At 38.9% G+C, this 13,409-nt stretch overlaps 1 protein-coding gene across 1 annotated transcript in view; it reads right to left on the bottom strand.

The window, feature by feature from the left end:
• Positions 1-13,409, bottom strand: part of DCDC1 (doublecortin domain containing 1) — a 392,270-nt gene that overhangs the window by 350,798 nt on the left and 28,063 nt on the right. The window contains exon 5 of the mRNA XM_087433962.1: positions 5,279-5,484. Coding sequence (XP_087290088.1) covers positions 5,279-5,484 — 206 coding nt within the window. The remainder of the gene's footprint in view (positions 1-5,278; positions 5,485-13,409) is intronic.

The following is a 13,409-nucleotide window of genomic DNA, read 5'->3' as shown; positions in this document are numbered from 1 at the left end:
ATAATAGTATCAATTGGCTTTTCCTCATATATCATAAAAAGCTCTTTAAAGAACTTCCAACATAAATAATTATGCATGACCTCCCCTGTCGGAATCTATGTTGAGCATCCTCAATCAAATTTTGTTACTCCAGGTGCTCTCTTCTGGATCTCTTAAAATGTTGTCAATTACTTTACCCACACTATTGGGAAAATCTCCGCTGTTATAATTACTGATTTGTGTGTGAACATCACAATCACGCTATTTATATTGCATTTTTTTCAATTAAATTGGGCCTTTCTTAAACTTTAAAATTTTCTTAAACTTTTTTCTTGTTTGTTTAGGCTTATTGAGTTATTTTTCAAAATGACAAATGGTGAATATCACAGAAGTCTGGATTTTCCTCTGGTTTAAAGGCATCTGATAGTCTACTATTTATTTATACTTTAACAGTCATATATGAGTAATTCCCTCGATATTTATGTGCTTTTTCAGTAATAACAGGGAAAAGTCATTACAATAAAATGTCTACATACAAATATTAAGGGAATATTTACTTTTCTAGTTAGACGACTCCCTTCCTGCTAACACGCAGACTTTTCCTGATTTTTGAACTCTTATCCACTAGTTCTAATCTAGCAATCAGTGATCTCTCTCCTATATCCTGTTTTCTCTGTCGCACAACTTATTTCTTTTCTCTTAAACCACATGAGATGTATAGGAGAACAAACAAGGAGACTATGAAGATTTCCATTAATTAGTAAGTTTGAAGTTTTAGAACATCAGAACAAAAGTTCTCAAACTTTAGTGGAGCTATGAATTATCTGGAGACATTTGTTGAAATTCAGATCCCCAGGCCCCACACTCAAGAGATTCTTAATTCAATAGGCTTAGAGTGGGGCCCAGAAGTTTCAATTTTTAACACACAGTCCAGATGATTCTGACACAGGTGTTGTGTGGATCATACTTGGAGAAACGCTGTAGGGTCTCTGCCCGTAGTAAGTATATATGCCTCCAGAAGACAGAAGGAAGCATTCTGTTCTCATACAAGTAGCTTAAAACTATGTTTTCCAAAGTGGGAAATACAAACCCCAAGAGAATGGGTAAAACAATCCATTGGGGTAGGAAGAGGATATTAGAATTATCTTTTCATCAAAAAAATCAACTTTATCAACATTAAATAAAAGATTGATGCTTGGCATTTAAAAAGAGAGAGAATCAAAAAGGAGATAACAATAACAAAAATTCTGGAAGCCAAAAGAAAGATAATTAAGTGGTGAAAGATTTAAGAGACCAGAACTACTGAAACTTAAGCTAGTAGAAGTAACCTTGCTTTGTATTGCAGAACTGCTGAAAGGTTCAGAAATTTGAGCCTTCACCTATCTTTAAAAAGTAGGGCTGAAAACAAGTTGACTATTTCTATAAAAAGCAGTTAAACCCCAGAGCCCTTTCCCGACAGCAAGGATGCAGGCAGCTACACTTCTGCCATCAGAAGAGAAGACAGGACATTTGGAGAGGCTAATCCAGAGGACTGTGGAGTCAGAGGCACCAGGCAGAGCTGAGGGTGAGAAAAGAGGGGAATTACATGAAAATCTACATACCGAAAGTGCAACTCTTAGCCCCCTTCTCCACTAGACTGCTCAAATTGGCAGATTCTATCTGGAGAAACTGATCAGCTCCAGAGAAGAGACATACACTGACAATTAGGGAATCTCCCCCCAAAGAAAAAGCCTAGTCGAAACACTTTCCAGTGAAACCCAGCCCTCAATAAGACACACCTGTGCTCAAGAGCTTTTCAATCAGCTTTCAGCTCTTCATTCTAAATATTGATAGAAGATTAACTCATCTTTAAAAAAAGCCCAAAATATGAAAGACCAAAAAGAACAAACAAACAAAACAAATACTTAAAGAAAGCAGAGAGAGCAGAGGGAGCAGAAGCCAAGCAATTCATTGGGTTGGAAGCCAAAGAGAGGGAAATCTCCACAAGAAAATCAGAAGTTCAGTTCAGAAGAACCAACATATAAAAGGAGGAGTTCCCTAAAATCAGAACAGAAAAAGTAGAGAAAAAAGATATTATCAAAGAAAAAACTCAACAAAACTTCTCAAAAGAGAAAGATGAGACTTTTCAGACTGAAAAGACATGCTGTGTATCTAGCACATCTTGGAAAAACTTTTGAACACTGAGAACAAAGACATGATTCCAAATGCTTTCAGAGAGGAAAAATTAAAAGCAGGTCACCTACAAAGGATGAGGAGTCATTACAGTATTTGACTTCTCAGCAGCAACACTGGAAACAAGAAGCAATGGAGCATTAATACTTGGAGGAAAGAACGATTTCCCAAGATCTCAAAAAATGTATCTCCCGTGATCTCCTTCTCAGACAGCCACTGGAATATGTGCATAATAGAGTAAACGAAGATAGAGGAAGACTAGGGAACTAGGAGAGAGGGACCCAACAGGCGAAAGGGAAAGATAATCCTCAGGTGGATGGTGAAGGCAGATCCCAGGAGAGACAGAGGTCACAGAGAACAATCAATTCAAACTGGACTGAGGAGACGGGACTTTTTCATTGTTTCATGCATTTCATCATCTTTTTCATCATTTTCCTCACCATTGTAGTCTCATGCCATTAGTGACAGTACATAGAAAACCAAGCAAAAAACAAATAAGATATAATTATTAACTGCTGAGAAAAAAATAAAGATTTCTTATAAAGGAGATGCTATCCTGGATAATAAAATAATCCACACAGCTTAATGCCGCTTCTCTGACCATGAATCCAAGAGATAATTGAGGGAAAATAAAACTTATACACTGCAATGCTAACCTTAAAAAGTTATGTATCTGGAGCAGACACTTTTCACTTTCCATTTACTTTGCATCTTGTGCCCACAAATTTTTCTTAACACCTTCTCAACCCATGGATGTACATGCTCAGCCTATCCCATAGTAGCAGGTGCTGTGTGGCTATTGAAACCACACCAATTATTTTAAAGCCATCTGATTCAAGTTTCAAAGGTATGGGTCACAGTTATGATATTCTAGAGTTTAGCAAAGAATCATATCACTTTGGCCCTCATCTCAAACTTCTTAATTACTTAACCTGCTAAAATAAATAAGTGGATATCCTTTTGATTTTGTACTTATGACTGAAATGCAGCTGTTTCCCCTTGGCTCCATTCTGATCTCAGAAAGGACTTTTATGCTTTAACTACCTTATTTTACCACCCATCTTCAATAATTCTCTTTATTCCACTGCAATCACCTTCACCATATTAGAGTCCTTTACATTCTACTTCAGTTTTATATTTCTTAGTAATAATCTAAAAATAGCTATTAGTCCCAAACATTCCTAATATTTTATCATAAAAGAAAAAATAATTTATTTGTGTTTATTCTGTGACTATGTCACCTTTTTATTCCTATTACTGACTTGGTATTTAATCTATAAATAGAGTATTATCCTGTGATTATCAACAAAGCTTTCAAAACTTAAATTTTATTTACAAAATAATTAGCTAGCCTTATTTTTTCCCTCCAAAAAGTTCTATCAACACCCAAGACCAGTATTCTGTTGCCTCCTTTCGTTTACCTCATTCTTTAAAGTGATATTTAGACAAATATTTACAAATACATTTATTACTGAATCATGCCCTGAGTTTTATAAATTGTGAAAGTTCTTTAAATTCTACAAGTTGTAATAAGAAAAAAAAAATAAGCTGAAGAATTCCTGACCATCTAGTTTTAAGTAAATTGTTCTCTAGAGTCAAAAAGCAAAATAGCAGTGACCTCTTTATTTACACTCAACCTCTCATCTAAGAACATGTAATCTGAAAGAGTGACTATTACCCCAATTTTACCACCGAGGTACAGAATTACAGAGATTGAACTGAAGTGAACTCAAGAGGTTATCTAATCTAGCTTCTATCTCCAAGAATGACTGTATTTTAACAATCCAAGAGATGTGCCCATCTTCTCTATTTTTCAAAATCTCCAGGGAAGATGCTGCAACTTGCTTTAGCAATTTGCTCTGGTGTGTATAATATCCCTTGTTTTACTCATAATCCAAATCTGCAGATAAGAAAGAAATAAAACTCGGCTTCTCGGTTCCTCAGTAATGCTCTTGTTATAAAACAACCACAAATAGAAGTAGATGAGGAAACAGATATTTTGATAATAAAAATTTACAAAATCTAGTCAACTATTCACCTGTTTCAAGCAATATTTATTTTGAAAACAGTCTAGTATAACAAAATGACTTATACCTATCTTGGTTTCATAATAAATGTTTCTCATTAATAAGAAAAATAATTTCTAACTATTAGATGTGTATTTATGAGTCCTAAAGATAAAAATGGCAAATGTTTATTGGGAACTTCTGGGCTAGGCATTGTACTCCATACATAACATCACATTGAATCCTCGTGTCAGTTCCACAGGGCAGGCACTACTGTCATTCTCATTCTTTAGATGAAGAAATTGAGGCTCAGAGAAGCTAAGTTGTCCAAGGTCCTACAGACAGTGATGACGAAGCCAGGATTAAAACCTGCACAGTTTGATTTATGCTTTACTGTCTCTCTAATACATATTTAACAAATTTTAGTTGTTATTATCAGACTGCTTTAAGATTGGTTGAAAAATCCTCATCTTTAAAAAAGAGGTTTTTTTTAATTTCCATTATTTCCTCTATATTTTTTAATATCAAAGATGATCTGGGAAGTACAAGCACCTTCTAAAAAACATGCATTTAAATGACAAGTAATACTTTAAAATGTGTTTTTTAAAGTTTGCTTGATTGTTACATGATTTTTGTTAGGCTCATCCAGATTTGCTTTTAAAAATGTACATGGATATTTTTAAAGTGAATCTTAGTTATTTTGGACTTCACTTATTCTTTCGAGGAGCAAAGGTGCATGTAGGTCTTACTGCTATTCTAGGTGAAAAGGGGCAGATTTGAGGTTTGAAGCTAGGTTAGACTGGCTTCCATCTAAACATCTTATAAAATATTGTAACCAACTAGAATGTTTCGCCAAGTGTACATAACTTTTACCTAGGTAAATGGCCAACTATGTTAGCCAAATAATTTCCTGAAATTTGGCTGCTTTACTAAGGTAATTTGTATTGTTATTACAATAAGCATACTTCTAAACAGCTGAATTTTTGCTTTCTATAAAATGCCTTATTAATATTTCAGTTTATTAGTTGACATTGACATCTAGAAGGAGAAAAACAACACATTTCAAAAGCCATAAAAACTTTGACATTTCATCTATACTTCAACATGTAACACAAAATTACCTTTTTCATTGTTTCCTTTCCCACTGTAATCACACGCCCATCTTGCCCCATCCCATTCTTAAAGAACAGAATTAGGACTGAGGTCTTCTCACTAAGTTTCTTCATCCTAATAGAAAGAACAGGCTTGGTTTTCTGTCTTTTGACATCAGTAGGAAGCATCAACCCATTCATTGTCCAAGTTACTTTCTTCATTAACAACAGATGGTCTAGAAGAGAATTTTTTTTAAGTCAAGTCAATATTTGGCTTCAAAATTAAAAATGGACACATCACGCTTCCCCTCCCCCTATTACCTATATCCTATACACTGGCCAGTCTCCATTTAGATGCTGGTTTTCTGAAATGCTACCACCAGCTTCCCACTAACCGTGACATAAGCTATAGCAAGCTGTCTGCTCTGATAGCCTGCATAAATCATCATTTCTGAAGGGAACAGATGTTCAGGGTATGAAAGAGTAATACCACAATTTAGTCCTAATTAAAATTCACCTTAGCATGCCTCTATCACTGATCAGAAGCACTGGGCTTAAAGAGTCCATTGAAAGAGTCCAGGGTCCTTTGCTTACTATGAAACAACATGAGTCCTGAACTTTCGTGTTCTTTAGTGTTAGAAAAACACTATTTTTAAAAATATGATTTATTATCCATGTTGCTTTAAAGATTATGACCTCCAAGTAGTAACCTTATACATAATTCTTCTCTTGTGACTAGAATGAAGGTGCCTTCTAGGACATCTTCGGTGAGAGATTCTACTTCACTAAACTACTTCACTAAGAATGAAAACCAGTTTTTTATTAACAATTTACTTTGACCTATACATTTTCAAAGGTGTGTGCAGGAATTTGTGTTTCAAAACTCCCACTAATATTAATGGGAATGCAACTAAATTACTATGTATGATTTTGAAAATGTAAGGGTAAGAACAGGGGTCTAGTATACTGCATACTAAGTTGCTGTCAGCATTCCTCTCTTTTCAAGAGGTTTCATTTCATAAATAAATAATTTGCACCGAGTTATTTTATTTCTGCCTTCAATTTATTTTAGATTATATTTTCTTTTCATATAAATTATAAAAATACAAGGATCCCTCCCTCATCTGCTGTTTATTTGTCCTAATGAGAGGAATAAAATTTTATTTGCATATACCTGAAAATTTGCCCAAATTTCCAAATAACCCTTCTCTACTAGCACTTACCTTGAAAGAAGCATGGCCTCTTTGACCTAGAAATGGTACTTTACATAAAATCTGCTAGTATTGATACGAAACTTGAGCCAGTGGTTGTAAAAAACCTTCAAGTCCCAGAATGGCTACATTAAAAGCTCAAAAAAGCAAAAACACTTCTCTCTCTCTCTCTCTCTCAGGCACACACTCACACACACATACACGCACACACATATATACAGTGGGCAGAAATAGGATCAAAACTTGCAGAATAAATTAAAACTAGAAGATTATAGATATGAGTAAACCTTTAAGAAAAGAAAAATATTTTTACAGAAATTAGTTACTGTATTTTGTCACTTTGTAAATCTGAAATTGATAGGAATTAGAAAATAAGATAGAAGTTAATGACCTCATGTATGCCCCAAAGAATTACTCAATAAGTACTCAAATAAATAGATGTACACACTTGTTCATAGCAGCACAATTCACAATAGCCAAAAGGTGGAAACCAAATGCCCACCAATGTATAAACACATAAACAAATTGTCATATATACATACAATGGAATCTTATTCAGCAATAAAAGGAATGAAGTACTGATACATGCTACTATGTAGATGAACCTCAAAACATTATGCTAAGTGAAAGAAGCCAGACATAAAAGGCAACATGTTGTATAATTCCATTTATATGAAATATCCAGAATAGGTAAATCCACAGAAAGAGAATGAAGACTGATGGTTGCCAGGGGCTGGGAGGAGGGGCGATGGGGAAAAACTGAATTGGTAGGGGGTTTACTCTGAAATGATGAAATGTTTTGGAACTGGATAGAAGCGGTGGTTGTACAACATTGTGAATGTGCTAAATGGCACTGAATTGTTTGCTTTAAAATGATTGATTTTATGTTATGTGAATTTCACCACTATAAATAAATAATGGAGGAGGAGGAAGACACATGGTTAGTACCTCCCTGAAAATAAAAAACCATCTTTTGCTGGGAAAAAAAAAGTTAATAAATTCTTGTGGTTTGATAGGAGTTTACCTACCATCTGGGCACTCCCCGCTCAGATGCTTTGCATAGTGGAAAGGGTATAAACCTTCAAACAAGGTTTGAATCTCAGCTCTGCTACTTGGTGACCCTAGGTGAGTTATGCCTCCCTGCCTCTCTGGATTCTCATCTACGAAGTGTGCAGTGGGCAGCACTCCACCACCTGATGAGGACTAAACGTCTTACAGGTAAAAGCACCTAACACAGTGAAGTCACTCCATGAATGTTGGCTTCTTCCCTACGTCCCAAAGTTCTCTGCTTATTAAGGAGCTCTAGAGCAGAGCTCGAGTCCAACCAGAGACACAGAATCCGCCCAGGTGTGTGAGCAGAGGGACTGACCCAGGGAATTGCTTATGTAAGTGATGGCAAAGACGGAGAAGCAACCAAAGGACAGCGGGCAGACCCAGAGATCAGCCACAGCGAGAACCGACTACCACCCAGGCTGCGGGGGCGCGCTGCAGGGCTCAGACTTAGAGACTCTGACCAACAGAGGCTTTCCCCTTCGTCACTTGGACCAGGTCCAGGATTAGGGTGAGGCCAGTGAAGGGCCAGGAACGCAAAACTGGAGGGAGCGTGCTTAGGCGGTGCAAGGGCACAACCCTCAGAGCGCCTCCAAGTTGTGTCTTCTGGGGCTTCACTCGGCTCGCCCGAGCCCCAGCCTCCGTGCAGAACTCCTAAAATCCCACTAAAACTAATGCTTACTATTAGCCAGACACTACTTTATAACATTTACAGGTATTAACTCATTCAGTGTTCTCAACACTTTAAGAGGTAGATAATATCATGATCCTCATTTACAGGTGAGGAAACTGAGGAACAGAGAAGTTAAATAACTTGCCCAGGATCTTGCAGCTGGTAGGTGGTGGTTCTGTGACATGAATTTAGTTCTAGAAACCATGCTCCTAATCACTCTGCTGTTCTGGCTCTGCCACCTATCTTCTGGCGTTACCTCAAATTCAACGTCTGAGGCACAACTTCCTCTCTTTCTCCACAGGCTGACACACCCTTCCCATTTCCCATTTCTGGCAGTGCTCCCGCCTTTTCACAGCTACCCACTATCTCAGGGAGATTTCGAACCCGTCCCCCCTATTCATCTCTCTCCAACCAACTGCTTACTCACTGAGTGACATTTACGGGTGTCCACTCCTCAAGGCACCAGGTGACAGCTATGAACAGGACAGAACAGCTTGTGCAGATCACAGTCTCCTGGGGAGAAACAGAAGGTGGAAGGCCTCTCTGAGGAGGTGGCATCTGAGCAGAGAGGCCTGCTGGATGAGAGGTCAGTCATGAAAGTCTGGGGGGCAGAGCATTCAGGGCAGAGTGAAAATCACACGCAAGTCTCTGAGGTGAGAAGGGGCTTGGCATGTGTGAGAAAGAAAAAGAAGGTTTGGATAGAGAGAGAATGTGTATGGAGAAAGCCACAGAGGCAGAAAGGGGCCATATTGTGTAAGCCAGGACAAAGGGTTTGGATTCTACTCTGGATGTGAGGGAAGCCATTGGAAGGTTCTCAGCAGGGTGCTATATGAAGAATAAACTATAGCGGAGTGTAGACAACACTGGTGGCGCCACCCTAGATTCCTTTTACCTGACTGGTGCACCCACACTCCAGCTGCTGTAGGTCCTGGTTGCTAACACCTCACAGCTGACCCTTCTGCTGAGAAACGCCATTGGCTAAAAGGAATCAGCCACCTAGCCAGGAAATCCTGTGAGGTGAGGATCTCTTCCCTCCTGCCTGGGGACAGCCCACAGCCACTGACTGACTCGGGGACACAAGGGCCAGCCCCCTTGCCCCAGGAGGAGCAACTCTGGTGTGTTTCCCACCCCAGACTGGCTAGACTTCAGCTGAACACAGGGCATGGCCGAGCTTCTTCCTGGGCTCTGTGCTGCTTCCCTCAAGCCTTGACAGGCTTTGCCTGAGAGTGTTCCCTCACTTAGTCCCTTGTACTAAGTCCCCTGCTTCTGGGGAACCTGACCTGAGACAAAGAAGAGAAACCTAACTCTCAGCTATTTTTTCTTCACAGTAACACTTAAAAGCATCATTCATTTCCATCCCCAGCTAGACCCACTTGCCCATTTCTCTCTCAGCCTCCTATCATCTGCAGGAGCTTCCAAACTGCATTTGATCCTCCTCCATGACATCTGACAGTCCATACTCCAGTTATAGCTACATTTGCCTAAAACATCATGGCCTGAAGAGAACATTATTGGAGGTAGCTTTTGAAATTTTCCACCACTCAGTCAGCCAGTCTGTCTGTCAGGCAGCCAACAAATCCTTACCAAGCCCATCCTACGTGCCAGACCCTGCACAAGGAATATGAGAAGACACAGTCCCTTCCCCTAAACTTATGTTTAACAGAAGAGTTTGCCAACAATCTTGGCATTACCAAACAATCCTGATTTTATCTTACCCTAGACTAAAGCACTATTCTGCCTAAGCCAATCTGTTCATCATCCTTGAGGATAACAAATTCATTTTTAACCTCATCCTTCACCTATTCACTCAAGTCCTTCTCAAGATCTAGTTTAAGATCTTCCCTTATTGCTCCAGCCCAAAATGACCTGTCATCTCTCTAAATCCTTAGAAGATCTGCAGCCTGTACCACCCTCCAATACATTCATTCACTCAATAATGTTTGAGAATCTACCACATGCCAGGCGTTGTGCTAGGTGCTAAGGAAAGAGCATAAACTATCAGGAATTATTATGGAAATGTTTTATAAGCATATATCCTTTTTCTGCTTCAACACTTAAACTTTTAGAAGGTAGGAATCAAGCCTGTATTTCTTCTTTGCTCCAGGATATAGACAAGTTCACTACGCATGGTCTAGTTACTAGATGTTAACTCTTCCTGTGCATACAAATGTTCAGTTGATAGAAATTCAATTTTATGTAACTTTCCATAACATGCCAACGATGCAAAATAAACTTTATTGCCTGTGTGTATGTACCTACCATCTTTTTTCCCTAGCTCTCCCCAGTATGAATTTATGTATGAGCGATCTACCACCTTGATGATCATGGATGACCACAGTGGCAAAGAATTTCTTCAGGAAAAGAAGAAAACCTGCCAAGGAGAACTTCTTAGCAAATGAAAGTCTAGAAGGAGTGGAGTAGACTGGAATGAGCTCAAAGTACACTTAAGGTAAATTCTCACATATTCCTCAAGACTCAGTTGGGGGTCACCTCTCTGAGGAAGCCTTTTCCAGCTTGGACACTCTGCTTTCTGCTCTTTGTGAAAACATCTACCACTGAACTTACCCTACTGTGCTATCGTTGTGAACTTACTTGCCTGAACACACAATGCTTACCTGGTGCATGGAGTAGGTGGTCAATAAGTGCTGAATGAATTAAGGAATAAAGCTACCTTTTATTCCAATAAAAAGAATATATTCATAATTCCATTACCTGAGAACATCTAAAGCCACTTTTCTCACTTAAAAAATATGCAGTCTAAAATAAAAAGGGATCACATTTCTGAAGTTCCAAATAGTTTTTCTTTTTTCTTTTTTCTTTTTTTGCGTGAGGAAGATTGTCCCTGAGCTAACATCTGTGCCAATCTTCCTTTATTTTGTATGTGGGTTGCCACCACAGCATGGCTTGATGAGCAGTATGTAGGTCCATGCCTGGGATCCAAACCTGCCAACCCAGGCCACTGAAGTGGAGCATGCCAAACTTAACAACTATGCTACCGGACTAGCCCCCCAAATAGTTTTTCTGAAAGAACTCTAGATGGATCTAGAAAAACCACATAATAATGTCAATTTGAAAATATCATTTGTAACATAAATTAGTTTTTTAAAGATACCCCCACTTTCCAGACCTCTGTTAATTTTGATAAACACGGAAAGCCTATAGAAAATATATAAAGCTTAAGATTTTTAAACCAATCTGTCAAGTAGCCTAACGAATAATACTAACGATGACTAAAGGTATTCGTAATTACTAGAGAGGCACTAGAGTGGAGGGTTAAGAGCACAGGCACCAAGGCCAAACTCCCCGGATCTGTTTCTCAACTTTGCCTCTTACTAACTCTGCAACCTTGGAAAATCAGCCAATCTCATTGCCTTAGTTTTCTTATCTGTAAAATGGGAACAATAATAGCCATTCTCTCATTTGTTGTATGGGTGAAAGGAATTTCTACAGATAAAACACCTATGTGCAAATATGACACAGTAAATATTGGTGATATCCTCACGATTACCATCAAGAACTTACACACAGAAAGCAGTGTTCTAAGTGCTTTCTGTACATTAAATCGTTTTATCTTCACAACCTTAGGAAGTAGGTAATATTATCATCTCCATTTTACAGATGAGGAAACGAGACCTGGAGAAATTACGCAACTACCTCTGCCTCATACATCCATTGAGTGGATCAGAGATCAGACTCAGCTGGATGATTCTAGAGCCTGCTTTCTTACCCATGACAAGTGTCAAGAAAATAACAAAATTCCCCTAATTTAAAACGACTGGATTTCCCTTGCTTCTTAACACTTCCCCACATTCCACCAGAGTCTCACTTTAGCACCACCTCAAAAGCAGCTGCCCTTAGTGCCTATATTTTGGTCAAAATGTCCTAATGAAAATTACTGTGACTCTGTTTACAAATCTTTGTGTCTGTTGTCAATCAGGACAGTCTGATGCAGTCAAACAAGGTTTCTCAAGCTCGCAAGTACCGACATTTCTTTGTTCTTTGTGGTAGGGGCTGGCCGTGCATTGTGGAACGTTTAGCAGCACCCTCGGCCTAACCACTAGATACCAGTAGCACCTTCCCAGTTGGAACAACCAAAAACGTCTCCACACATTGCCAAATGTTCCCCAAGGGTGAAAGTTACGCCCAGTTGAGAACCGATGCAGTAGAGGAATTTGAGACAATGCCCCTCTGCCGAGGCGCAGGGGCCGGTGAATGAGCTATTGGCACACACCATGCTCTTTTCTAACTCCGATCTTTGATCACGCCTTTTCCCTCCCTCTTTACTGGATCATCTCCCCTCTTTCTCAACTCAGTGCCACCCCCTCAAGGAAGCTTTCTTTGATCGATCCCTCTTCAGGCTTCACAGCTTCACCTTTGTGCCCCTCATTTTACTGAACTTATCTGTTTTTGTATGCATGTCTCTGTTAGACTGAGCATTTCAAGGGCATGGAATGTGTTTTCATCTATGTGCCTCTAGCATCTGGTACATTGGAAACAAGTGTGCTTGTTGGATGTTCAACAAAATAATAAAAGGTGATCATACATTTTCAATGTGAGCATTTGTTCTCTGCTGCATAGACTATGCCTGAAATAGTGAGTGTCACATAGTGGATGCTCGATAAATATTGGTAGAATATTTATCAAACATGTCATATCAGAGCATGACTATTATTTCATTAAGTAGATATTAACTTGACTTATGTTTTCTCTGTATTTTAGAAAATATTACATTTTTATATTCATGATTACTTAGTTTTTTCATAATCATGTCCCTCATTGAATTTACTCAGAAACCAGCATATGTATCATGGAGGACAGCTCAGAGTAGGAAGAAGCAAAAAAGTCATAGGCTTAGTGCATTACTGTGCATTAGCTTCAGAACTGTAAAACCTTGGGGTTGAAAGAAACTTTAAAAATTATTGACTCTAACAACCCATTTCATTTACTCAATTATTCATTCAACAAGCATGCCGTGAGTGCCTACCACATGTTCCCTGCTAGAGATGCTGCACAGGGAGGACCTCAAAGAGTTCTCGGTCTATTTGGGAAGACAAGGAAGGAAAACAACACATAATATGGCAGCTGCTAGGGCAGAGGTGTGCACAGGGCATTGGGGGAGCATGGAGTAGGGGCACCTGCCACAGTTTGCGGTGGCCAAAGAAAGCCTCCCCAGAGGAGGCAGGACATGAGGTAGGACTTGCAGGATACATGGAGTGGGCAAAAGAAG

Source organism: Ceratotherium simum, chromosome 7 (assembly GCF_057802395.1).
Source record: "Ceratotherium simum simum isolate JZ-2026a chromosome 7, ASM5780239v1, whole genome shotgun sequence".
Lineage (NCBI taxonomy): Eukaryota > Metazoa > Chordata > Mammalia > Perissodactyla > Rhinocerotidae > Ceratotherium > Ceratotherium simum.
This window is presented reverse-complemented; position numbering and strand designations above follow the sequence as displayed.